General features: G+C 39.7%; 1 protein-coding gene across 1 annotated transcript; it reads left to right on the top strand.

The window, feature by feature from the left end:
* The first annotated feature begins 3,772 nt into the window (after nt 1-3,772).
* Nucleotides 3,773-27,906, top strand: SLC38A4 (solute carrier family 38 member 4). The gene is made up of 17 exons (XM_064422515.1): nt 3,773-3,939; nt 6,651-6,713; nt 10,469-10,699; nt 11,498-11,588; nt 12,871-12,986; nt 15,920-15,993; nt 16,120-16,212; nt 17,781-17,862; nt 17,956-18,038; nt 18,148-18,206; nt 18,573-18,851; nt 18,970-19,049; nt 20,140-20,240; nt 21,217-21,341; nt 23,949-24,093; nt 25,075-25,172; nt 26,594-27,906. The coding sequence occupies exons 3-17, from the start codon at nt 10,581-10,583 to the stop codon at nt 26,693-26,695; spliced, it is 1,647 nt and encodes a 548-aa protein (XP_064278585.1). The 5' UTR covers nt 3,773-3,939; nt 6,651-6,713; nt 10,469-10,580; the 3' UTR covers nt 26,696-27,906.

Raw genomic sequence — 27,906 nt, 5'->3', positions numbered from 1 at the left:
AGGCTCCTCTGGCTCACTAAACATGAACAAAAATAATGTATATGTTCCATGTGTTCCCTGTTGAATAATGAACAGTGAGCTCTTCCCAGCCTGTGTGACTGGGAGTGTGCTTATCTCACAGTAGATAACTGCAGAGACAAGCTATAGTGGACACGACTGGTCATGCAGTGGGACAGGCACCGGGCCCCAGTGAAGGAGGATCCATAAGCACACCGGTCTAGCATGTAATCCTGCTGGAAACCTTTCCTTACAGCTAAAGGGCCTCAGTGAGAGGTGGCAGCAGAGGTAGAAACCACCCAGATGGAATGTTCTGGCAGGTTGGATCTGATCTGAGCCAGTTCTGATGAATTGTTTGGAATTTAGCAAGCCATTTTTGCAGCTGCTGCAAAAATTAACGTCCTAAAATAAGAATGGAGATCAAAATATTAAACTAAGTTTAACTCCTTTTCTTTCTGGACCTGCATGTTCTCCAGATCTTAAAAGAAGCAGAGGTTCCAAAGCCATGCCTAATATGATGTTCCTAGAGCTCCTGAGTCTCAGCACCTCTCAATGCCCAAATCATAGGTGGCAAACCAGTGGTACATTTGAGAGCCTAAATCACTTGCTCATGTTTGGGCAGAACATGGCAGCAGCTATGAGAAACCCCAGGCACTCTGTAGCCAGCTGAAAATGCAGTTCTCTACCCTTAGCAAAAGGCAGAGTGAAAAGAGACTGGATAAATTGCAATAAGACTTCTCATATAAATCAGTACAGAAAGGGATATAATAGCTCAATATTACTCAGCTACTATATTTTTAAAATCATAAAATCATAGTTTTATACTCCATAATATGCTGCAGTGCCAATTTAGTACTTTAGTGAATTCATCATTCTTTTGCCATGCAGCTTTGTTTGCTCAGTTTCATTCCATGTACAGCATGGACAATATGCTCTTTCTAGTACACAGGGACATTTTTTGAGAAAACAGTAGACACAGGCTGGTGGTGAAAATATTCATGTACCCCCTGTTTTGCTCAGGCTATGCTTGAAGCCAGGAGTAATTGTCCTGATAGTGCAAGATATTCCCAGATGTATTCTGGAAGTAATGAAGGGGGGAAGCCACTGAAGTAATTTTTTTAGGTGAAGATGTAGAACAGAAGACATGGGGTAAAAATCTAGAGGATGTTTTACCTCTGTTCCTGACATCATTAAAATAGAAAGCAGACAAAAAATTGTTTGGCAAATTCTTCTTTGAAATAGTATGAGTAATACTTTATACCCTTCCCAGAGCCTAGATTCATACTGCAAGCCTTTAAGCAGCAATCTGAAGTGCATTAAAGAAGCTAGCTAGTGACCATAAGCCCCTTCTAGGAGGTTTGAATCATTTTCAGACACATTCCTCTCTCCCTCTATCTCTATTGAGATTATACAGACACTGAGGTAAATTGCTTCCATTCTTAGTCATTGCAGTGAATTGCCTTTTGTTAGGTGTTATGAACCTTCAGTTTTCCTTTTTACTTAAAATATTGGGTAGCAATAAATAATTCTGCAGTGACAGGAATCATTTCAACAGGGAGAGGTAGAAATGTCACAAAGGAAAAATCCTGTGTTGTCTGCAGTCACACTTAATATTATAAGCACACTAAGTCAAAAAGTACAGTAGAAAAGCAGTTAATATATAGCAAATTATAGACATGACTCTGAAACTTGTGTTTGTTATTAGGAATCCTATTTCATAAAATTAATCACATGAGTGTTATTTAATACTTTTCTTTAGCTCTTCCTCTTAGTTCACTGTAGCCAATTGCAAATGCAGCTTTTCATACTTGCCCTTTGAAGCTCATTATTGCCAGAGAGACTGAAATAAACTTGGGGATAAGAAGAAATTCTGGTTTTGGAAAGGAAACACAGGATGTTGCAATCTTTTTCAGAACATGCCAGTTATTCTGCTACACATAGCTTAATACATTTACCAACTATCCTCAGTTTTGTTTTGCAAAATTTGTGAATATTAATATTTTAAAAGAGCACTTTGGGTTCTTTTGTGGGTATTTATATATTTACATATGTATGTGTGAAGACAAAACCCTTAAGCCAAAACCTGCCCACTTTCTTCAGCAAACCTCTTCAAGAAGTCAGTGGACTATTGAATTCCTCAGTAAGTCCTTTTTATAACTTGTTTCTGGCACATGGAGTGTTGTTTGCTTAATGTCTGGCCATGCCTCACCTAAATGCATTCCTGCCATCAGTATTTTTGAGAGCATCTTTAATATCTTTGTGTCTGTGCCTCTGGCACTAAGCAGTTTCACAGACTCACCAAAACACTGATTGTAAGAGACTCGTGGAGAGCAGCTGCTGCAGCCTCCTCCACAAGGAGCAGCTGACACGAACACCAGATCATCTCAGACTTGACTTTGTCTCTTAAATCCTCAAAACCTTCAAGGACAGTGACTCTGCAGCCTCTGCTCCCTCACCAACCTGTCCCAAATTTGCACTAACATTCTTCTCATGTCCAATCTGAACCTCCCACACTCTGGTGGCTTCTGCCCCATGTCTGGGCTTCCTGGCCCAGCTGAGAAGAATCTGCCTCTATAATCGTTGTAACTATCCTTAAAGTAGCTGTAGCTTGCCCTTTATCTTCCCCCAGCTTAAACAAACATCCCTCTCCAAATCTTTCCTATTTTGAAAAATGCAAATGTTTCTGTCCAGCTGAAATCATGAAGCACCTTGAATTTTCAGGATCTGAATGAGAATTCAGGTTTCTTGAGGTGCAGGAGGTATCACTGTCCTTCTTGGCCTTACACTTTAAAAAAACTAAGAAAAAACTCGAATCTTTAATGGGTACTTCTAAGGGTAAAATACAGCAAGAATCAAATAATACTGACAAGATCCCTGCAAAAAGCTTCCTAACCCTTTTATGGAGGAGTTTGGACCTTTGTATACATGGGTACGTAGGGTCAGGTTCTTTGAATACAGCTGGTTTATCATGACCAGGATTACTTTTACTTGTAGTGTATTAGCATAGAGCAGACAGCCACAACAAAATTGCAAAATACACTTTCGTTTGCCCTGCACACTGTCTCAGTGCCAATGACAATGAATACAGAGTGAAAACTAAACACAGAACTACAACAAAACCTCCTTCAACTTCAGAAGATAGTATTTGAGCAAGAAGCAAACACAGACAGATAAAGGCTCTTGTGTCAAGAGGAAAGTATCATGAGTCAGAGAGCAGCAATTACTACAAAACAGGAAAATGTTAATAAAACATTTAACACAACCTCAAGCTCCATGAAAACAAGGCCAAAATGCAGGGGGTTAAAGTGTTTATTATTTTGGTAAAAAATATCTCCAGTGTATTTAGTGAATCTAATTTCATGCTGTAAAGCCTTTTTGTCACCCTAGGCTCCAGCCACAAGGGCAGCACCACAGCCCTGACCTGTGTTGCCCAAGCCCTGACCCTGGAGGCTGACCACCAGCTGCATGGGGGGCAAAATCTGGGGCAGAGGCAGGCAGCAGAATATGCTGGACTTCCCCCAGCAGTGTTCCCCATGTTTGGGGGATCCCAAGCACCAAGCTCTGGGCCAGCACCTCCAATTCATACAGCCAGACCCTCTCTGCTTACTCTTTGGCTCAAACAAGGGCTCTAAGCAATGGGCTGAAAGGTTTTGTGACCTAAAGAGCATTATAGTCTTCAGAAAATAGAAGCTGTTGTGTGGCAAATGTGGGAGGCTGTGCCTGGGGAGAAAAGGATCACTGAGCCTTTTTTAATGGCACTGCCACCACCGCCAGCTCTAGGTTCTGCCAAAAACCTCTGTTCTGGAAACACCCTTCTAGTTCTTGAAGACTCTGGAAATACACACTTATAGCTACAGAAGATTGTTCCTGCTTCCTCTCTTCAGGAAATGTGGCCTCAGTCCCTAGATCTGCTGTGCCTGGACATTTCTCCTGTCAACAATGGTAGGTATTACTGCAGCAGTTTTCTCTATAAGACATAAGGTATCCAAAAGACACCAGGAGAGAAAAATATAACATCTACCCAATATGATAATTTTAACTACAGTTAATCTGGCTTCCTCAGAGAAAGGTTAAACAGGGGTCTGGGTCGGGCAAACACTCCCTGGTGAGTTTCAGGGTGCTCCATAGGCACTGAGGTGACTAACAGAGCTTGTAGTATGATCCCACAAATTAACAAAGAAGAGCTTTACTTAGTAGCTTTTGGTGGAAAAGTAACCAAGAGTACAGTTGGCCTTTTTTTGAATGTAAGTGGAGCTACTCTGACTGCATGACTCTGTGGCAGAGACATGTCACACATTTTAGTATGTGACAAAGCTAGTTCCATCTACAAGAGGCAAGGGTGGACATCACAATGTTGTGCTTTCTTTTGTTCACTGTTTCCAGCATTCTAATAGAGAATTTAATCCCATTCTTTGTCAGAAACCAAAAAGAAAATATTTGGGCTTTTTCTTTGAACTCTTGCATGACCTCAAGCAATACTAGCAAATAAAAAGTTTTCTTTACAAATAGTGAAATCAGCCAAGCTGAAGACAAAACAGAAAGGGTCTTGAGTTAGCATGCGCCTCCCTTCAGTGGGAAGATTGGACACTGACATTTGTGCTCTGCTGAAAGACTTTTCTGATGAAAATTAAGTAGTGCTTTTCTAGTTAGGGATAGGCAGAAAGAACTGGCAGAGTCAAAAAAACCTGTGTTAGTGTTAGCTGGCTCTTCTCTGCAGAAAAAAAATTGCCTACAGGTAAGTGAATGGTTTCTGCCAGCTCCAGCTCCCTCCACACCTTGCCTGGTATTTTTGAGGCATCTGGTGCTGGGACAGGGGCACTGCTGAGCACCATCAACCCTGACAAATCCATCCCCCCATACGCTGAGGAAAGATCCACCCAACTAACATGATGCGGTTACAGAGAGAATTGTGCCACACTGCTTGACTCAGTGGGAATCAGAGATAGATGTGGATATTTGTAGTATTTGAAAAGGAAATTACTTCTAATCTTGACTATTATATATTTAATCAGGTTCAAAAAAATGTATCAGCAGTCATTTTCACAGCTGCTGCTGATTTGTTAGTACATCTATCCCCAAATCTCCCTGCTGTTTTCTTTATGGTTTGCAGTCTTATTTTCCTTTGTTTAAAGAAATGTTTTTCTCTCCCCTATTGTTACGTGAAACAAGCCACATGATCAACAGAGCAACAAGAGGCTGTCCATACCCACAGCCCTGTCAAGTGTGCAAAGCAAACAGGCTCAAGCAGAGCACAGCTGCCTGCCCCAGCTCCCCTGACAGCTCTGCTCCCCTACCCTAGCAATGGCATAGGACAACTTGGTGCCAAACTTCTGCTGAGAACTGCCTTAATACATTAAGGACCCCTATTCTTGGTCATATGCCTTAGAGGGAAAGCCTGTTTCCCTCATTAGATCAACAGATGAAATGAAAAACATAGGGAGCTTTCAGACTCAAAGTCCATTCAACCAAACTAGGCCCAAAAATTTGTTCATTTTTCCAGCTATGTTTAAATCAAGATAGGACCTCTGGCTCCAAACCTTGCACCTCCTAATCTTTGGATTGCACTGCTTTTGGCATCGGATGCATGACTGGCCTTACAATCAGTTGTCTTTTCATGGGAATGCAGAACTGAGGGAGACAGAGCTTATTTTTGTTAAACCATTTGTCTGAGTCTATATTGGAACTCAGATTTCTTTTTTTTTTTTTTTTTGTGGGGAGGAACTCTGAAACCAGCACAGCATAGCCGGTGCTGGCAGCAAGCAAGCAGAAGGCCTGGTCACACTGGAGCAGGGTTGGGTTCCCACAGGTTGTCACCCAGCCTGAGCTAAAGCAGTCTGAGTGCTCCACAGGAAACTCTAAGAATTAAAAATTACATCCCCTCACTTACCCTCCTGCCTTCACAGTCAGGCCAGTCTGTGGGCTTTAATCACAAAGCCTACATGGGTGGGAGGGCTGGAGGGTTAGTTGTAGGTTTTAATCATGGTCATTAGGTAATTGGATACAATTCTGCAGTAAATTCTGAAGTATTACAGGCACATCACAGATAATTAAATACTTCTCCACAGGCCTATATTGCCATTAAATGAATAACATTTGTCACTGGAGATATATCTCCTCAGCTAAAATTACACTAAATATTTCAACTGGGAAACTAAGGCACAGGTCAAACAGCCCCTTTGAAAGCACACACTTCAGACCAAGTCCAGACAGGCAGTGCAAGATGTAGCCCTGTTGTCAAAGAGACAAGAACAGTGTGGGATCAAACAGGTATTTCTTCCAGAACTTATTTTTCAGGCTCTTTATTATTGTGCTACTGCAAGATTAATGCAGGCACATTATTCAAAAACCCAGACTGTCAAATGAAAGTGTGATCAAGCTTGGGTGGCATGTTCTGGGGAGAAGCATTTTGAAATAGCGCTCAGCTCAGAGAGCAAATAGCTCCGGTAACTGAGATGTTTGCCCTCAGTGTGCTCCAATAAACTGATTTACCTTTCTTCTTTTTTTTCCCCGTTTTTTTAAGAGCTGACGCAAGTTTGTCAAAGGGAGTTGTTGGGTGTAGCAGCTGTTGATTGGTTTATCCCATACACTCCCATTTGTCTTTAAATCACTGTTCAACTGCTCTAGGTTGCATATGAGTAAACTTTTTCTTACAGGTGCAATTCCTAAAATATATAACCTGTCCAGCAAGTGAGGAAAGGAACCTGCTTAACTCAGAGGTAAACTTTTTTTCTTTATAAAATTTTATCAATGTATTTTAGATGCTGGCCATATCTTCAGAAACTGCAAATTATAAATTCAATTAACCTGTAAATATAAGTGCAATATGAAGGATGGGCTCCTTAAGATTTACTGATATGGTAATTTGTACTGGCAAATATCTTTGGTGTTTCTTCAGGAATGAAATTTAGGCTTCTCTTTTGTACAGAAAATCAAAACTTAAGCAACCACAGAACAGCAAAAGTATTCAAAATTTCCCAGTCAATTAAGAAATGAATGATTGCTTTCCTTTGCAGCCCTTGGCTACCTTCTGAGAATTTTTTTCCAGACTCCCGAGTTACTTGGCTAATATTTCTTTGAGCAAATTAATTTGGGAAAGCGAAGTTTACATTTTGATTATTTATTTCACAGCTGCAACACTTATTTCATTTTGAAATAACCACATAGACAATATCCTTATAAAGTCACTGCCATGAAGACAAAGAATCTGGCAAAATCGGCTACATCGGACACCTTGGCAGAGATTACAAATATTGATATTGCAAAACCCATGAAAGTGTTAGTCATATCTATGACCCAGCATTATTTGCCCAGTGGTTGTCCATTCGCCTAAAGTTCTAACTGCAGACTGGACAGAAATCAATAACCTTGTGAAATCAGATGCCAAAAATTTCATAGTTTTCCAAATCATTGCTGAAAACCATTACCTAATAAATGATGCCAAACAGTACCCTATACTTGAAGAGGAAAATTAGTTTTATAAGAATAAATAACTGCCCTCTAATAATAGGTGAATATGTTTTGCAATGAGTATTTCCATTTTAATAACATACTTTAGGAAAAATCTTTTCTGTTCAGCCAGGTGCTACAAGAGGAAGCAAAAACATCATTGTATTGAAGGCAAGTTTGAGGAACACTGGAAATCTAAGAGATCTCTCTTGTATGTTTAGGCACCAAAATTACAGCTCTGAAGCAGAAAGCATTAAATCCCAGGGAAGCTAAAGCAGATGAACTTTGGTGGTTTTCGTCCAATATTACAGGCAGGGCCCAGGCTTGCCCGGCCTTGGTGGCCGTGCTTTCACGTCATCCCTGCCCTGGTTCCTGGCTGTCCCTCCAGGAGCAGCAATCCAGCCAGCACAACTCCTGAAGGGATGCAACTGAGAGCCCAATGTCAGTGCATCCCATTTATCTAAATATCTTTTTGAGGCTGAGTAACAACTCCAGAGGTGCAGGATCACCCCATGTGCCCCTCAGATGAAGTGACAGCTCTGCCTCCTCTCTGTTACTTGTGGGGAGAACATGCTACCAGTGCCTGTACGTCTCCCAAAACCCCACAGTACCTGTAGTGCTAGGAACCTGAAGATGTGGATTGCCACCAACTAAGGACCAGCCCTGCCAACTTCTACTGAAGTTCAAAGGCACTATTGGGCATAATCAGAGTTATTGTTTGCAGGATTCTCCCCACATTTATGCCAACAGCTTTCTGCTCATGGTTTGCAAACCTCAGGAGTTCTACCAACCTCTCCCTAATAAATTACAACTGCAAGAAAGCAGATTCTAAATAGACTTAATTTTGCCACCTGAAGTTTTGTACTTTCAGCAGAAGACTTTTAGGAATTCAAAGATTAGAAACAATAAAATGAAATAGAAAATCATTTCTTTATGCAGTGATTACACAGTCTCTTGAGATGACACCCATAAATCAGATGACTTGTGTAAATGTTTGACAGGGCAATGTCCAGATGATTCTTATGCTGTAACATGTATTTTCAGTCAATTTTTCCATATTGTTTGCAGTGCTGCACAAGCTTTCATCCTCAGCCTAATCTTTGTGCAGCTTAACTCCTGGCAACTTTTTTGCTTACTTTTCCTCCATTTCCCATCTCTTTGAAGATCTGTATTTTTTGGACTGCTACTTCTGGAAAAGATATTTTTTCAACAACAATTGGGCAGTGCACACATAGAAGGTTTTACCCTTTACCAGAACAAGGATAAGCACAGTTAGATTTGTTTGCCTGACTTCTACGCCACAGATTAAAAATAAGCATCTAGAACTGGAAAAACTCTCTTTCTCAGACAAGGCAGTGTCTGTGTTTGAATACAGTTCTGTGAATGAAACCACAGTTGTCAGGGCTCTGTTGGGGGTGGAGGGGTGAGGAGGCTGTCCCTGGTTTTTTATCTCATGGAGTTATTCATACCCCAAGCAAGCAGAATCCCCCAGGCACTGGAATGTGAGTGCCAGCAGCTCTGTCCTGATGCCTGAGTCACTCACCCCCTCACACATACAAACACTCCGTAAGGCAGCAGAAAGAATTAAAGCCAGCCAGGAATTTTCCTTTGGTAGGAAATTTCCTAATGCACTGTGATATTACTTCTCCTGTTCAGTTGTCTGCTCTGGGTGATTTTAGTAAGAAGCAAGGAATTTGACATTAATTTCTGGCCTGGAATCAGTTTAACCTCCAGGATTGGTATTTAAAGTTTATATTTGCATTTTAAACACACGCACTCCAACATCTTGTCACCACATATATGCTTGTAGATGTTCTTAAGAACAGCATGTGATCAGTATCAGAGGAGAGCAAAGGTCTGGTCATTGAGCTGGACCTATATACACCCCTAAATGCAAAGCCAGGAGAAAGGCTATTGAATAATTGTAGATTTAGTGTTGCAAAGAGCCAGACTTAGAAATTATTTGTTGCAGTGTTTTCTGATATTGTTATTATGGAATGTTGACCTGCATTTGAAATATCATGTTTATGAAAATTGTCATGAATCTGGCCAGCGTGCCTGATTGCAAAGCAGTAGGTAAATGTCCAGGAAACTGTAACTGTGGCCCCAGGTGTGTTCTCTCTGATCTCTGCTCACTCCCTTCACTGGTGTCCCCTCAGCTGTGGAATGGAAATAGAGAATGCATCAAGGAATATCTTTGGAAAGGGAGAAGCATTGCAGAACTGCAGCATTTCTTGAGCAGCGTTTTCCTCTTAAATCTGATCATAAACAAATGAATTCACATGTATATCTACAGACGAGTCTGTAGCACACAGCTGCTGAAATCCCAGAGGTGAAGTTCTCTTTATAAATTTGGGTCATACGGTTTCATTTGGCCCATACAAGAAATAAAGAGTTGACCATTTATTCATATGATTTATAAAAGACAAGAATTTTTCTCATGGGGTAAAGATAATCAGTCTAATATCCATGTAATAATCCTGTGTGAGACAGACCTTCCAGTGATGGGTCAAGTAAGAATTAAACACCAGTTCCCTTAAAAACAGAAACTGGCCTATCAGAATTGCACCTCCTATGATCATACAAAGATGTCACCTCTATCAGATCCCAGTGAAAGGAACAAATCTATAAAACATGTAAACCTGTGACAACATGAATCTTCCAACAAATGGGAAAGCCTTTTTACTGCTATACTCCTGTTTTTATTTATTTCTGCATCACCCTCCCCTAGGAACTCCAAAGCAGCAGTTCAGGAAATTATTTTCTGCTGCCTTCGTATTTTTTTACAGATACTGGATATCTGCTGTGCATCTGTTGGCCTCTGCACCCTTTACCATTTGAAGGGAGATAGGAGAACCAAGAGGTGGCATATAAAGAGACTTTTATGCTTGCCCAGAATTTTCCCAGTCTGCAACAGTTTCGCCTCTTAATGTTATTACAAAGATCAAACACAAACCAAACAATTCACACTGGTTTATCTAATTTGAATAAAACTCTAATGAGTTCTGTTGTGTTTTGTTTGCAGAACAGAGTGTTCTGGCAGTCCCTGCATGACAGAGAGGACCTGCAAGCAGACGGCACAGTGCTGTTTACCCTGAAGAAGCGAGTGTGTGTGCTGGAAAGCGCTGACCGCTCTAATGGATCGCATGGAGCTGCAAAAAGTCAACATCGAACCTGATGATCAGAGCAACAGCGGGGAAAGCCTCGAAGACAACTACAGAGAGCCGGCCGATTCGGAAAAGGCTGCAATTAGCAGGTAAGCATTTATCTGCTCTGTTAAGGCTAGAAAGCAGTAATCAATAAATAATCTTCATTAATGGCATCTGGGAAGTTTCCCCACAGCACTGACCCTCCCTGCTCTGTGCTCTGGAGGACAGTGTGCCCAGAGCAGCAAGGCAGCACAGGTCCCCCCCAGCCTGCCACCACCTGGACTGATATCTTCAGGCTTCCAGCACAGACTAACCCTTGGCAATTTCCAGCTACTCCAGTCAGATAGTACATGTGTAATTAATGCCCTTTCAGAGCAGAGAGTGCTTGAGCACACTGAGGGGGAATGTTCCCCAGGGCAAGGTATGGAGGGCAGCAGGGACAGCCCACCCTTAGATATTCCAGCAGAACCCACCACAACACTAGCACCTGTGTGGCTGGAAAAAGACATCTCAAAACCAGCCATCAGTCTTGCTCTCAGCTTGCTGCTCCCTCCAGCACATATCTCCAACACAGCAGTTGCAAGGCCCTTTGCTCCCCAGACATGAAGCACGTGCTCATCTTCAGCATGTTACTGACAGTATGGATCTGCTTTCCAACATCTGCAATCAGGTGTAATTTGAAGATTACTGGCTCTAAAACTAAATTCCAAATCAAAGCAAAGATCTACTAAACGTGCCATTGGACATGAGAACTTTACAGGAGAATAGAGCTTTTTATTTGATGGATTTTTAAATATTCATAGCAATGTCAAAGGACAGTTTCCACTGATGACAAAAGGCACTACTCAAATAAAATGTGTGACATAACCTTTATCTAATGTTTTCTTATTTTGCTTTGTGTTCAGTCCCTTTGCTAGTGATGATGCAGAAAGTCAGAAGTTCCTTACAAATGGATATCTGGATAAAAAGAAATTGGAAGAATATAATGAAGAATATGTAAGATTTATTCTTTTTTGAATGAATGAATGAATGATGACAAAGTCAATCTTATTGACCTGTTTTTTATCTTAAAGTGTCAGTAAGCAAAATTACCCTGGAGCCTGGCCAGCTCCAAGCATAGTCTTGGCTTTCAAAGGGTAAACACATTTTCTAACAGTGCAGCAAACCCTTTCTGTTGTCTTACAAGTAAAACTGAGTCTTTCCTTCACAAGCCACCAGAAAAATTCTTTAGATCACACTTGAGCTTCAGTAGCATCTCCATGTAATCCCAGCTGAGATGTGCAGATGGGGGGTTTGCATGCATTTTTCTAACAGGACATTGGGCTCAGAAGGACATTGCTGCTCCTACAGCCAGGTAGATCTGTGCCTTAGTGCATGCATCCTTGTATTTCTAGTTTCCAGCATCTGTGTAATGAATCTACATTCAGCTGCACTGCTTTAAAGAAAACCTTATTGTTTTGGCTTTATGATGCTGAGGACAGTCAGCTCACATCCAGTTCCCTAGACAGCTCCCCATGCAAGTGGAAGCACACCAGCTCCTGGGGCATGCATGTGGGTACCTCCCTGCTCACAATTTATTGTTACTCAATTTTTAGTGAATTTGATGAAATGAAAGGCATTATTTTATCAGTGGTGTTACAAATTTTATTAAGGAACGATCACATAAAGTCAAAAATATTTTTTGTGTTTGTAAACTAAAATTAAGAGCCATGTTCCCTTTTTCTTTTCCACTTGATGTCAGTTGTAACTCATTCACACACCATCCCCTCTCTCCTAGGTTTTGTCCTCTACCATTTTCTGCTTCCAGCCCTAAGCATGCAGCACTCCTTTTTTCTTTTCCCCAGACACCTTTTTAGTTCCCCAAAGAAAAAAAGCACATTCTACTTGGAGACAAATTCAATAATCTGTTTTACATGTTTTTTAATCTGAATATTTAAAAATCGGTAATTGAGAAATCTGTTTGATAACAGCATGTATTTCCATGGAGGCTGGCCAACATAGCCAGTGTAACTGTGTCACCTAAGTCACCTGTCAGGAATGTAAGCCTCATCCTGACTGAGACAGTGAAAGAGTGGGAAGAGGCAAACACTACCAGCATGGCTGTTTTTGGATTAGGCGCCTTATGGTAGCAAGTCCCTCTGGGCTTGGGAGCCTTGAAAAAGCTCCACCTCTAGGGATCAAGGGAGCAGTACAGGGAACACGAGCAATGAGGATAATTACCCAGTCATGCTCAGTAAAATGCAAATGAATTGCCATTTTCTGTTCTTGCACCCAACAGCACAGGGGCAGAACTTCCTTTGGAATGTCCTCGTTCAACCTCAGCAATGCCATTATGGGCAGCGGCATCTTAGGGCTCTCCTATGCCATGGCCAACACAGGAATTATCCTTTTCATGTAAGTACATAGAAAAAGAAGCACATAGAATATAAGCAGGGGACTGGAGGTGGAGTTTTGATGATTAGAGAGGTATGTTAATCTTGGTTTGTTAGCAGAAGATTCTTGTAAGAGCCTCTGTAATGAAAGTATTTCAGCTTCACCACAAGGAACCATTCACTGCTGGAAAACCTTTTATGTTTTTAATATTTAGACCTCCTTTGTCTTAGAAACACGACTGTGAATTGATACTGTGCGGTCAAAAATCAGAAGGAAAGAACAGCATGCTGATCCTAAAATAACAAGACCAATCTTGCCAGTTCAGTATGGGAATCCAACAAGGGAATTAAATCACCCACAAATATGTTTGCATCACCCCAATTATCTAATTACTATGTAGAAATGGAAGAAGAGCATTCGATATAATCTGAAATGGCAACATGCTTTGAGTGCAAAGGCATTCACAGATCTGATGCTGCTTCAAGTCTGTCTGTCTGTCTGTACCCAATGTGCACAAAGGACAGCACTGCTCTGTGGCTGACAAACAGCATCTACACATGGGTTTTGACAGACAGTAACACATAGTCAAGGGATCATTTTTTAATTGATGGCTAATATCTGGCTCCTTTTAATGTGACAAACTGTATCAAAAATAAATTTTGGAGATTTTTTTAATAACTGATTTTAATTTTAGCCTGAAGCCTTAATTTAACTTCCCATGAGACTGGAATAACCATGATATTACTGTGTGACAATAAGCCATTTTTTGACATTACTGAAATCTAGCATGTTTTCATAGAACTTCTTGCTTGTGGGGACTGTGGAACTATGACATCAACAGCATCTAAAATGTTACATGTAGCTTACAGTTGCTAAGAAACATCTCCTGTTTTGCCAATAAAAATTTTAACTGAAAATTCATTGTAGATTCAAATGCTGTTCTGTATAAGCACTTCATAACACCTGCACCCAGCTGGTTTAGATAAAGTGTTTGCAGAGCAAAAATTAGAAGCCAGTTCTAAAACTCACATTTTATCAGGATCAGAAAAATGTAGAATTTTTTTTGTCCTCCAGTTTTCTCTGATCACTTGTACTAACTGGTATGTTCATAAATGATCACTGGAAAGAAAACTGTGATATGTTAAGCCTCACTAACAGAAAAAATATTACCTTTATAATATCTTTATTTTGAAATTCTGTTTATACTGACTGGTGGCTAAAAATTCTGATATGAGCTTAATGGTATTAGCTCTGTTGGCATTGCTAAAGTAGGTAGTAATGCTAAAGCAAAAAAAGAAAAGTATCTCGCTCACACAGTTCACTTTCTTTACTATGTTATTTTCATATTTCCTGCATGAGAGCATTCTCCCTTTTGGTAAAGGAAGGAATTTTATTTAAAAGTATGAAGTTGTGTGTAGATACTGTTACCCCCACAGCAGTTATCTGCTTGCTTGAAGTTCCTCTGTTTTCACAACACATGATGTTAGTGCTAGTGGGACAGAAAAATCCCATCTATGAAATGGAAACTACTGGACATGAATTCTAATTTAGATGATGCTGGGAGCATGGTCTAAATTTTTGTAATTACTCTTCTCATGTTGCCCAAGTGCTTTCATGCTGGAAGGTGTTCTACAGGGTGAAGGAAAATAGAAGGCTCACAAAACTCCAAAAGCAGCACTTCTGCTGCCCAGCATGATTTAGCATGTGCAGCCAGGAGGACTTTGGTTTTCCCCACCTCATGAGTCAGGACACAGAGATCATGTCTCTGAACAGCAGCTGCAAGGGTGCCCTGATCAAGGAGGATGCCACCTCTTCAGGACACACTGCCACCTCAGACACCCTTTACCATACTGCATGAGCCCACAGCAGGAGACAATCCTGCCCACACCAAGGTGCTGTCTCTCTTGAAGAGGCAAACTTCAGAGGAAATTCTGATGCTCTGGTGGTCATCACCTTGCCCCAGGGCCCGAGTCTGCTCTAGACTGTAACTCATTTATGAACCTGGCTGTCAGTGTCTCCTATATCTATAACAAGCCACGTGTTCAGTGGAGGGGAAGCTGTGGGCACAACCTCCTGTTCAGCCATAGGAAAAGTTCATCCATATTTTCTATCTCTGTCATGTTATTCTCTTCCTCACCAGCACTTGGGCAGGCTGATGAAAAGATGGTTAAGGTAATAAGATATGCTTGCACAGTGCTGTGCCCCAAAAATGTCATACAAAGCTACATTTTCACAAGCAGTTTGCAAGAGGCAGATAGCTGAAGAAATAACATAAAATGCACCTGTTGTGTAGAAGGAACATGGCAGTAATCAGAATTATTGAAATCAGGTACTGGTACCTTCAAGCAGACTAAGACTACAAGTTAAGCTACCAGTGCTCCAAGAGCAGGTTTTCCAGGTTTGTGCCGTGCTTTAACATGATGCAAGATTTCTAATGTACTCACACAGCAGGCAACTAACCCCCACTGCACAGTGATATGGCAGAAGTCAAATGCAGTGACCAGCCAAGAGGTAGCATTGAAGGTGTCCCAGTCACAATTTGATTTTGGGTTTCATTTTTGTGGGGTTTTTTGACAGCTCTGACTAAGGAGAGATTTGAAGATGAGAGGTCAGTGGGCAGGTGAAAATCCTAAGACCAGATTCTTGCATAGAAATCTGTTTACTTCAGTGGGATCTTGTTAAGATATAAAATTTTGTCCTTGTGGACTAGCACAGAACTAGCACTTAGTGGACTTCAACAAGCCTTCAGGGGCTCTTAGAGTGCATAAGGTGCAACTGTACTCACAAGTAAGCTGCAGTTGACACTTAGCTCTGCATTTAGCACTGGGAGACCAAAGAACAAACTTGCTGAAAATTACACATTGAACTTCATGAGAATGAGCAAGTGTATATTCAAATCAACTGAGTGTCTCTAATGGCCTGTGTAGGATCCTGATTTCTGCTTTTTCTTGCAGAGTTTTGCTGCTCAGCGTAGCAATATTGTCACTCTACTCGGTCCACCTTTTACTGAAGATTTCAAAAGAAGGAGGTAGGAGGCTGTGATTGACAGAGTCTGTATTGCATGCATGTATTTTACCTTGGAATGCAATTTATTAAGTATGTCCAATGTAGTGGCCCACATTTCTGTTTTGGTTTTGTTTGGGTTTCTTTTCAGGATCATTAATATATGAAAAACTGGGAGCAAAGGCATTTGGCTGGCCTGGGAAGTGTGGTGTTTTCATTTCAGTCACAATGCAGAATATTGGAGGTAAGAGACAAAAGTTTTCTAGCTTCCAATGCTCTTCCTACAGAACACAAGTGATTTCATTTTCTCCTCTGTCTGGCTAAATGGAATCAGAGATGAACCAGATACAGCATACATTCTATTGTAAAAATGGAGGATATGAGGAATTCATCTCATTTTCAGCTGACACTTCAGTGAATGGTGAAAGACAGTTGCCTGGGATCTCTCCAGGCCAGTGAAGAGCCTGACTGACTGTCCTCAAGGAACTGGACAGTCTCTTTATTGAGTATGGCTCACTCTGTTCTTAGCACCTAGTTAAAGCATCTACTTCAACTTAGAAAATATTAGTCTGACCTAAAAGGAATAGCACAGTGTTCTGACTTCTGCATAAAAGGCTTTTCAGTAGTTCTTTTTCAGCTGAATGAACATATTTGAATTATTCCTTCAAATAAAAATTGAGTTGTGTTATTCATAAAATGCATGTTTAAAGTAATTTTTTAATGTACTCACCCACAAAGATACTTCCTGTGAAATATCTATCAAATAACCTCCATCGTCTCAGAACAGGAGACTTACCAATATAAACAGTAGTGATAGAGTGTACATTCATTCAACAAAGCTTTTTTCCTTTACTATCCTGGAAGAAGCCTGTTAGGAGGCTTAAGAACACCTGATCTGAAAACAAAAGGGAGATTGTAATTCTTACAGATTCCTTAAGGAGAAGTAATTGAAACTTAAATTAAATATGCCATTAGTCAATTAAATTTATGCAGGATTTTTGGTGATTTCTCTATTGGAACTTGCTATGTTTGCAAAACTCCATCAATAGATCAATACTGTTACAGCAACTTTGCTGCAGAGAGGTAGTTCACATCTCTGTGCTGCAAAAGACTTCTTGATTTTGTTCATGAAAGGTGTTATTCTATGGTATTCCTTTCCTCCCTCAAGCCTGGATGTCAAATTGGTTGAATTCAGAAATTAAGTATGCTTTCCTATTAAAGAGGAAGAGCTGTTCCTCTAGTTCTTGTCTAGATTGATCCATAGGTCTTTAGAGACTTCTCTGTGACAAATGCAAAACGAATGAAAAACACAAATTTAAAAAGTACTACTTCTGGCAGTACATTTTAAATGAGATGTATAGAAGTCCACTCTTACATCAGGAATCTTGACAACTACTTGATTTCTTTATATATAGAGAAGACACTGGAAGAAAGAAGTTGAAAGTAGGAAGGCTAAGACAGCTGAAGAGATGTAGAGGAAGTAAATGAAAAGTTACAACAGAATGGGGATGGACAGCATCCATTGGAGAAAAAAACATGTAACAAAAAAGCAAAAGGAAAAATTAATAGTGATTTAAGTATGCTATAAATTTAGTAGTAACTGTATTTTATTCTAATACAGAATGCTAGATGTTATTCAGAACATGTTCATAACAATATAAAGGATTTATTTATTTATTTTTTTATTTAGTCACACTGTTATTCAAATAAAACTCTTCTCTTACTTTAGCAAAACTTTTTTTCTTTTGGAACTACAGTTTTGGAAACTCAGTTCTCTGAAGGTGTTTTTTTTGTTTGGGTTTTTTTTCCCAGCAATGTCAAGCTACCTCTTTATTATTAAATATGAACTTCCTGAAGTCATCAGAGCGTTTATGAAACTTGAGGAGAATTCTGGGTAGGTACCTTTTCCCAGCCTGAATCTGAGATGACAAATTTTTACTTTGATGTCAATGATGATTTGATTTTTTTTCTTATTCTTCCTCTTTAGAGAATGGTACCTTAATGGGAACTACCTCGTCATACTTGTAACAGTTGTGATTATTCTTCCCCTCTCCCTTCTAAAAAGCTTAGGTAAGCTTAATGCCCTGCTTATGTTCATTTCTTAGTCCTTTTAGGACTGTGAATTTTTATGTAACTGAACTATTTTGTTCTGTTTTGTTTTGTTTTTCTTGCTGCACAGGTTATCTTGGTTATACGAGTGGGTTTTCGCTGACCTGTATGGTTTTCTTTGTCAGTGTGGTAGGTGACTGTTTGGATATTGTCTCCAGACAAATACAGACTCTGTAAACCTTAAACACTTTTATACTTCATACTGTGGTTATTTTATGTTAGAATAGCCCCTGCAAGTGAATTAAATCAACAACGTATTGCTGAATGAAGTCAGAATAAAAAATCTGTTAAAAAAACACTTGAGAATAAAAAATTAAGCAGGAAAACAGCAGAAGCAGAGTAGCAGCAAATATTTGCAGAAGAAGCAGAATTGGTAGCTCTTGGTTTCTTGCTTCTTCTCTTTCTCAGTGTCTGTTTATACTTCTGTTGGAATACCACAGATGTGTAATCTCCTATAGTGGCACTCTTCTGATAACATTGTCTACTCTTTTGTAGGTGATCTTCAAGAAATCCCAAATACCCTGTCCTCTTCCTGTCATGAACCACGGGGTTGAAAACTGGACAGCCACCAATAGCACAGTGCCAATGCACCTGGTCATGTTATCAAATGAGTCACTCGGTTCTGGTGTGAATTTCATGATGGACAACACAGCTGGGCACTTCCCAAGCCTTGAGGAGCCAAAAGATATCTCCCCGAAAAGCAGTGTAGAATATGAAGCACACAGCGACAACGGTGACAAGTGCCAGCCGAAATACTTTGTGTTCAACTCACGGGTAAGGGAGGTTCTGTAGAACTTGTCTTCCACCACTTGTACCACAGCTAAACTGCTGCCTGCCAAAAGTCAGAGGTACAGCCGTGACCATTGTTACTAATGGGAGCTTTATTTTACAGACTGCCTATGCAATTCCCATCCTGGCATTTGCATTCGTATGCCACCCTGAGGTGCTACCAATATACAGTGAACTCAAAGAGTAAGGTTCTTAAATTTTGTCCAATACTTCCAGTTAACCATAGATAATTTTCTACATGCTGTCCATTGATTGCTGGTGTGTGAACACTCACGTGATAGTGAAATATTGCTTTCCATATTAAGCAGATTTTGGCTTTGCTTTGGTCTTATAGTCAGATATTGGTGACAGAGAACCACTGCATTGATCTATATTACTTAGTAGAGGAGGACTCTGGGAAGTCCTTCAAATTATCTGAAATAAACTGGGGAACTTGGTTGAAACAGATAATTCTAGTTTCTAATATTACCTAAATGTGTTTTGTGTCTGTGTCAGTTGCTGCTTGCTCTTAAAATTTCTTGGGATGACATTGGTTTGGGTGTCTTAGATAGGCTCTTCACTCAGCCTGTTTTGCTTAACAAATATCAAAAATCAAATATACTCGCTTAAAACAGCACAGAGTTAACAGCTGGGAAGGGCTAATAAAAGGCATTTGCTGAACAGCAAAAAAAGCATTACAGGAGGGTGTGTTGCAACACTCAAGGAGGTTAAGAACCATTACCTCTGATTTCAGTAGGTTTAACCTCAAAAGCCATAAAAATATTAATATTACTTGAGAAAATGCTTGCGGGTCCTATAAGATGAAGATTTTCTTTAACCAAAGGATTTATGAAGGAAGGATGTGATCTGTAAGGGGTTCTTGAACCTGCAGAACAGCCCTATGTAGATATAAGGATCTGTTCATATGGAGATGGCTAGAAACTCGTCTATTATTGTCAACAGACCTGTAATTCTTGTCCCTCCTTTTTATTTAAATCTAAAATAAACCATTTGAGATTAACATTTAATAAATATTGATATACAAAATAATGTGGCATGTTTTTATGTTGCTCAGAAAAAGCACTAGAAACGCAATTTCAACACATTTTATAAATCTGTGCTGCACTGCACAGAGTTGTAAAGCATCAAGAGCTCTATGTAACCAATACAGTTGCTATGAACTTCTGAACTTCCTATCTGGTGAGGGTGTGTTAGAGAGCTAAGACCCTTCAGAGCACTTCTTGTACAAATAGAGACTTTATAGGACTGTTATTCTCTTTCTTTTGCACTTCAGTCGCTCCCGAAAGCGGATGCAGAATGTCTCAAACATCTCCATCACTGGCATGCTTATCATGTATCTTCTGGCTGCCCTCTTTGGATATCTTACCTTCTATGGTAAGTCAAAACACTGTTCTCTGCAGAATTTTCCCTCACTTTTTAATGCAGGCGGGCTGCATTATCTTTTTCTATCACAAAGACTCAAGTATTAATGCATTTTATGGGGGCCTGAAGTTTAAGCAACATTCAATTATAATACATGGTGTGTAACCTTCTGAGTGAACTGAGGGACTTATCCAACTGTCAGGCCACAAGTTCCTCACCTGTGAGAAATTCCAAGGCACCTACTACAGTTTTGTTTCCCTTGACTTTGTGAACTCAGACTGTGTAAGAAGCTGTTGTAAACTTGACTCTTGGCAAAGGCCAAGAGTACTAAAAATACTCTAGTGCTCAACGGTTTTACATGACACTATTAAGTGCTATCCAATCTGTCTCTGACGCCACTAGTTCAGTTTCATCTATGCTGAAAAACAGGTGTGAATCATTCTAGTGTAAAAAAATCTGGATGGGCTAAACTAACCGATAGGCAAATAGAGTGGTCCCTCTATTAGCACACCATTTTGTGCAAACGCCACGTTTTTACCCTGTTAGTCCCTCCACACAGCAGAGAAGTGAATGATACAGCACACTCTGCTCCCTATCACTGGGGCAAGAGGGCTCTGCTTGAGAGCTGAGACATCTGGGTGGAGGTCAAAAGGAGCTGTTACCAGTTCAGTGAGTTGTTTCATATCACAGAATTTATTTTTTCTTCAAGTTCCACATCCACTTAATGACTTTCTCAAAGTCATCTCAAAGATACTAGAGTGCAAAGCATCACCTCAGAGCTGTATTACCCTCATCATCTCTGAATGATGGACTAGTATCAGTCACAGTGGGAAAATTCCATTTTCATGTCTAGCCCATAACTTGTATCTAATGACAGCAGCTGGGCTGAAGTTAATCTTATCTCTTATCTGGCTGCAGTATAAAGATCCTTTTAAATGTTCAAGGTACTGCTTAAGTGACGTAACTCCTTTCTGTTTCCTTTTCATAGGAGAAGTTGAAGATGAGCTTCTTCATACATACACTAAAGTGTACACATTCGACACCCTTTTGCTGTCAGTTCGCCTGGCAGTGCTGGTGGCTGTAACCCTGACTGTGCCCCTTGTCCTTTTCCCTGTAAGTAACAGAGCTGAAATCAGGGGTAACCCATACACAGTGACTGAATGTCATCAGCACAGATTTTAACACTGAAGAAAAGTAAACCCGAGTTTTTATTTAGAGAGGTCTGTTTTCTCATTTGACCAGAGCATGGACCTTAGTTAGGCATTTAGAGCTGCAAAATCTGAAAGACTGAAATAAATCAGTCTTTATAAATATATCAGGAATTACTTCTCTGTCTCCCTGGCTCTTTCTGTACTATATTTGTCAGAGCAGTGTTAAGTACCAAAGCCTTGGAGATATACTGAAACCACTTATGAGATTTCCTAATACAGACACAGGCACCTACTATAGCATCCAAACTTAGGACAGACACATGAAGTGGGACGCACGAATTGTGCAGGACTCCCACACCGGGCTGTAAAGTACAGGAACAGAGGGCCCTGTGCTCACCTTATAGGCTTGAGTCTATGGACAGGTGAGGAAACTAAATGCCAGAAAAAAGAGGTATCAAAGAGCTGCATAGTCAGTTATCTGAGCAAAGTTTGGAACTTCTTCCCGTGTGCTCTTCACTGGGAAAAACACAATAAGCACAGCAGCAGGGACAGAAAGACACAGCTAAACAAATTGCTCTGCAGAGGGACTGACCCTCCTCAGGGATCGGTCTCCCCCAGTGGGCAGAACTCCAGGCTCCTGCATGCATTAGACTGTGCCTCGTGTCTTCCTTGAGCTGCCAGGCAGCGGAGGAGAAAGCAGATAATCCTCATCATTTGGTTTTGAGGCTGGTGTGTCGTTAGTACAGCATGTACAAGCCCAGCACCATGCTGCGGGAGGGCTCCCAGCAAGCTGCATCACGCCAGTGTTCCCATCTGAGTAACCCGGGGGTCCTGTTGCTCTGCTGTCCTGGATGCAATACACTCTCTGCATAAGTACTGTTTCCAGGCTTGCTGACAAATGCCTAAGAGCAGTGATCACTGTTCAATGTTGTCTACTAAATTAAAAAAAAAAAAAATCAGGTATAAAGCACCCTGAGCAGTCGGTCCTTCTAGCTTGGAGAGGTTCAGTGCTCTGCCTTAAACATCACGTTTAAACCAGTGGCTAAATATTTAAATTAGTCTTAACAAATTGATCAGTCTTCATGGGAAAACAAGCTAAGGGGATTGAAGAAGCCTGTCTGTCAGGTGTAGCATTTTGTATTTTTAGATTTCTGTATAATCATTTTTATATTTGAATAGTTTGCAGTTACAAACCATAACACTGATTTTTCCATTAAAATTACTCCTGAGAAAATATCTTTTGTTTGTAAACCAGAATATCAAAGAGCTTTACACATTCTATCAGGACATCCATCTCAGCATATCTTACTACTTGAAATAAGCAGTATAAGTATATCAACTACTTTTTTAATTAATCATCCCATTTGTATTTTCTTAAAGTAGTCAGAGTCTTTTATTTAAAAAAAAAAAGTTATTGCTTTGTCAGAAAAATTAATTAAATATACATCTATATACCATTAGTCACTGTAAAACTTCAGTTTGATAGCTTCTTTTTAAGGACTGTGTCACAAAAGGAATAATGCACAAAATGCTGACAGTAAGCTCACAAGAATGCAGGCAGAACTTTTTTCTGTAATAAACCTATTTTACACCAACTCAAAAACTGGACAAAATGTTTTCAATTTGCCTCCCTCTTCCTAATATTGGTTTACATCAACCTGAAGAACAGAAAATACAAAACTCATAGTGTGTTTTCAAGAAATGATACACTGAGAGAACCCCATATATTTATTCAATTGCCAAACTAACCTAAAAGTAGTTATGTTATTTTAAGACAACCAAACAGAAGTGCACTTGGAACTTTTTTGAGTGGAAAACTATTTTTGTTCAATTTCTAAATATCAACTTTCAAGTTCATTTTGGTACTTGAGGATAACATTATCCCCCACTACCAAATGGATTTGCTTTTGGCCTTTTTTCTACTTACCATCTTTTATGTGGTAAAAGCAAAAAAAATCCATGTGTGAGAAAGTCAGTGAAGCAAAAAAGGATCCTCTGCAATAGGTTTTAGGATTATAATTTTCAAGTGGCATTGAAAAATATACTTTTCTTTTCAGAGATGTATGTATATATATATATATATATATATATATATATATATATATTTAATGATTAAGTACAACAGTTTCCTCTATCTCTCAGAAGAGTAAATGACAGAATTTATGTGGGATTTTCATCAGGTTCAGGAATACAGCAATTCATATTTCAGACACGATCCTTTTTTTGCCTGCTGATTAGTACTTATAGTGGGGGGGTTCTTTGAGGATTTTTTTTGCTGATATTAGCATCTTTCAGTTGAACAGATTTCATGTCCCTGATTCTACACCTTATTTATTTGACTTTCTCCTACACAGCAAATATTTGAGTTTCTGCATTAAAACTGTGAACCCAGTTCTCAAAAACCTACATCAGAGTGAGATTATATTATGGGAATCAAAGACTGAAAACACATTTTTTCAGTCAGAATTTCTGATAGCAGATGTAACTAATATAGTTTTGGTTTTTTTTAACTGAGAGCAAACATTAATTAATTGTTGTCTTACTTTCCCTGTTTTCTTTCATCTTGCAGATCCGTTCATCTATCAGTGCATTGCTGTTTCCCAAAAGGCCATTCAGCTGGATAAGACATTTCCTGATTGCAGCAGTAATTTTGGCTTTTAATAATCTGCTTGTAATTTTTGTCCCAACTATTAAAGACATTTTTGGATTTATCGGTAGGTTTCATAAATATTCTTTGTTGACTCTGTTATCCTTTCTACAACATATTTACATTAATGGACTGAAAGTCAATCTCTGTTTGAGTCTTACAGTAGAGTACTATAAACACAAATTGAAGTCAAAGGGGATGTAATAATTCCCAAACAGCTGACAGACAAAGCTATAAGCTACCCAACTTTGTTGTTACTTTGCATGAGGCACAAGAAATCCAGTAATCCCAATATAAAAACTGGTAAGAAATTCCCATTTTGACCAAAAGGGAATTTAATATATGTGGAGGAGAGAGAAATCACCTTTGTTTTTCAAGCACTTATAGCATGAAAAAATGTATTGACTTCTAAACTCTTGTGCTCGAAAAAGAAGAAAAGTGACAGCTTTTTTTTTTTTTTTTACATTAACAGTTCTCTCCCTACAACTTTCTTTGGGTCAGTTTTGGCCTCTGACCACAGAGGTCCATAAAGAGCCTTCATTCTCTGGAGTGAGGTCTCAGGGATGCAGATGCCTTTGAGCAAGGTACCTCCATGGGGTTTCTGCAGCTGGTTTGCTCCTCCCTGCCTTTTATACCCAGGTGTTCATGCTGGACTCTGCTGACCAGAGAGGAGTCGGCACTTCTTAGGCACAGATCATCCACTCTCTTTTCAGTACCTGCTTTCCAGGGTCATCCCACCCTGGGAATGTCTGTTTGTCTTTGCACCGCCTGACAGCAGACAGGCTTCAGCTGACGTGCAGACATCCCCACCACAGACAGCCACACCACTTTGAAAAAACCCTCCCAGTAACAAATGTCTCTTCAGGCCCCAAGCACCCAAATAAGTGTTCGGACATCTACAGGTCTCCATGAATGTTGTCTACAGAGAGAGCCCTTTGTACAGCTGGGCTCAGAACAGCAGCTGCCTCCCCACATGCTCTCTTTTGCAGGTGCACCACTCTGCTCTTCTGTCAAATGGGGCAGCACTCAGCTCTGCTCTCTCTTCCAGGAGCCTCTTCAGCTACAATGTTGATTTTCATCCTCCCTGGTGCCTTCTACCTGAGAATTGTTAAGAAGGAACCTCTGAGGTCTCCCCAGAAGATTGGGGTAAGAGGACTGGGGGCAATGGCAAAAGGAAGGGTGGGAGGGTGTGTGGTGTTCACTCTTCATTAATACTCAGACCATTGACTCGCAACCTCTGGCACTTGCTCCTGAACAGTAGTGCCTCACTGAAAATACAGGTTGGGCAGTGGGATTCACCTGAGGCTTCTCAAGACAAAGCCTTTAGAGGCCTACTGCTCCCAACACTCACCTAAGTATTTAGGATAAAGTGTGTCTTAAACCACTAGGAAAAGGGACTAACTTTAATCCCATCTAAACTCCAGTTAACACCTACATTTGCATAAATAGCAGCAAGACAGTCTATAAAAATTTGTTGGTTCATGCTAGATGACCAGCTTTGGATTAACAGGAAGATTTGAGGTCAAGGTTAAGAAGGAAGTTGTGCTGCAGAGATAAGTAAGTAATAGTGAGCTCTCCTCTGAGATAGATCCACACACCTATAAGATACATATATGAAGGTCTATCATTTATGCACAGCATGTGTCTGTACATCGTGGTGGACTGCCACTGCAATACCTTTCATCCTGAACATCAATAACTATCTGCAGATTTAACTATCACTGAGGAAATGTTCTTTGAAAATGTAATTAGAAAACCTGTTGATGAAATATATATGTGGGCACATAATTTAAACAAATGGGCTTATATACATATATATATATATATGTTCACAAAAGTCATGTAACTGATACATACTTCTAGTATAAAATAAATTTATTATGACAAAGTTATTTCTACAATGTTTTTTGAAGCTGTTATTGTAGAGAGACTGTGAATATTTTTTCATGTGTCTCTGTTCACTCTTCATGTTGCTGTGTGTTAGGCACATCTAGAATTTCACATCCTGCACTGAGATCACATACAGTATTCATCTTTGTTTTACAAGGACAGAGTATTGTTAAGTGTGGACAGATTATGGTAAACTAAAGCTCCACTAAAGCAAATGGTGACTACAAGCATCTGAATCCCTTGAATATACACAGAAACACTGTCAGATAAGAGATATGGGCTCACATGTTTGTCTAATAAGGATTAAGCAGGTTAAATCTGAAGTTGTTCTTCATGCCAGAGACTACGACCACTGACTGAAAATGTGTCATTTTTTAATGATAAAAAACAAAGTTGTTTCTTTGTTATATTTTTTTTTATTATTATTGTTCACAGTACCAAAGTGGGTTGTCTTCAGATCTAGCTGTGTAAAGTCCATCTGTCTTGGACTGAAATTCACACAGGACTAACTTTGATTCATGTATCCCTGTACAACATTACTTGGGCTTTAGTCTCATAGAATAAGCCAAACTTAGGCCATGGGTATTACACTAATTGCAGATCCAGTGGGGCAATCTATGAGCTACTGCCTGCTAAGTCACTTGCTTTATTAATTAAATTTCATTTTCCAATTGCAGGCTCTAATTTTCCTCATAGTTGGCATAATCTTCATGCTTGTGAGTATGACTCTTATTGTAATGGACTGGATTTACAATCCCCCAAGTTCAAGGCATCATTAACCTGTGAAGACAACCAAGTGCTTTTTATAACACAAATATTTGTATTTGTGCTCTGAAGAACATCTGAATGGGATTGTTATTCCTAGCTAGTAACTGCAGTACTTTGAAGACAGTTTCTGGTAAGGTCACAAGAACCCAACAGAGTCTACATCATCCTTGTCAGCAAGGATTGTTATTTATGCATTAGGAATCTGAGCTTAGCATTTCTGGCCAGGTGAAATGAAAAGTGTGGTGTGAATGCTTTCTGTTTTCAAAACCAAAATAACTTTGTACATAGTTCTCAAAAATAGCTTGGTGTCACCCCTTTCAAAAATCTCCCATGATGATAGTAACCACAGTTCCTGGAGCCCTGGAAAGGTAATGGCCAGAACACCGGCCAGTGTCTCGTTTTCCATCTGAAGGTCATGGGAGTGGCTGCCAAGCCACTGAAGGTCCAAGAGAAAGGGTACGGTTTCTGGAGGGGATCTGGAAGGTGATTCCTCCATGCCTGATAGACTGACCTGCCTATCAGAAAGACAGTGGCTTTGACAATGCAGTGGACAAAGCTGAATGTTAGATTTGTTGCCCAGATTCATCGTCCAGCTGTTGTACAGAATAAAGCTCTCTGACACAGATTGTTTTTTGGGGACAAGTGCTTGAAGAACAGTAGAGTATTCTCATTTTATTTTTAAACATGCCTGTGCTGGAAATATCAGTCATTTCTGCAGTAGGGTTTTTTTTGTTCTTTAATTTTTAATTATTGTGTGAGCTTACATCACTGAACAAGTTGTATCCTCCATAAAAACTTGTCTTCCACTCTCACAGGAATTTAAGAAGACCACAAGGTGTGACAAAGCACCCTATCCAGTATTGTTCAGTACTTGTGTATTTGATAAATGTTCAGTGCAGGAAACTGTAATTTGCTATATATAAAAAATATATGTATTTATGTACATAATTTTTTGTTTTCCTCTAGTCGTAAAAATATTATCCTGTGGTATATGATTTTTGAATTTTTTTATGTGTCACTCTGTTTTCATAGCCACACACTTAATACTATTTTGAAGGAAGCGTATTGAATTGGTGGGTTTGTAAAAGATCTGGTTTTATTCACCAGTGGTTGAAATATACCTGTAACAAGCCCTAACTGCCACCTGTGTAAAAACACATTCCTATGTTTACTACTTACATTATAATAAATTTCAAGATGTTTTCCTCTTGAGAATTCTTAA

The sequence above is a fragment of the Passer domesticus genome, chromosome 5, assembly GCF_036417665.1.
Source record: "Passer domesticus isolate bPasDom1 chromosome 5, bPasDom1.hap1, whole genome shotgun sequence".
In the NCBI taxonomy this organism is placed as follows: domain Eukaryota; kingdom Metazoa; phylum Chordata; class Aves; order Passeriformes; family Passeridae; genus Passer; species Passer domesticus.
This window is presented reverse-complemented; position numbering and strand designations above follow the sequence as displayed.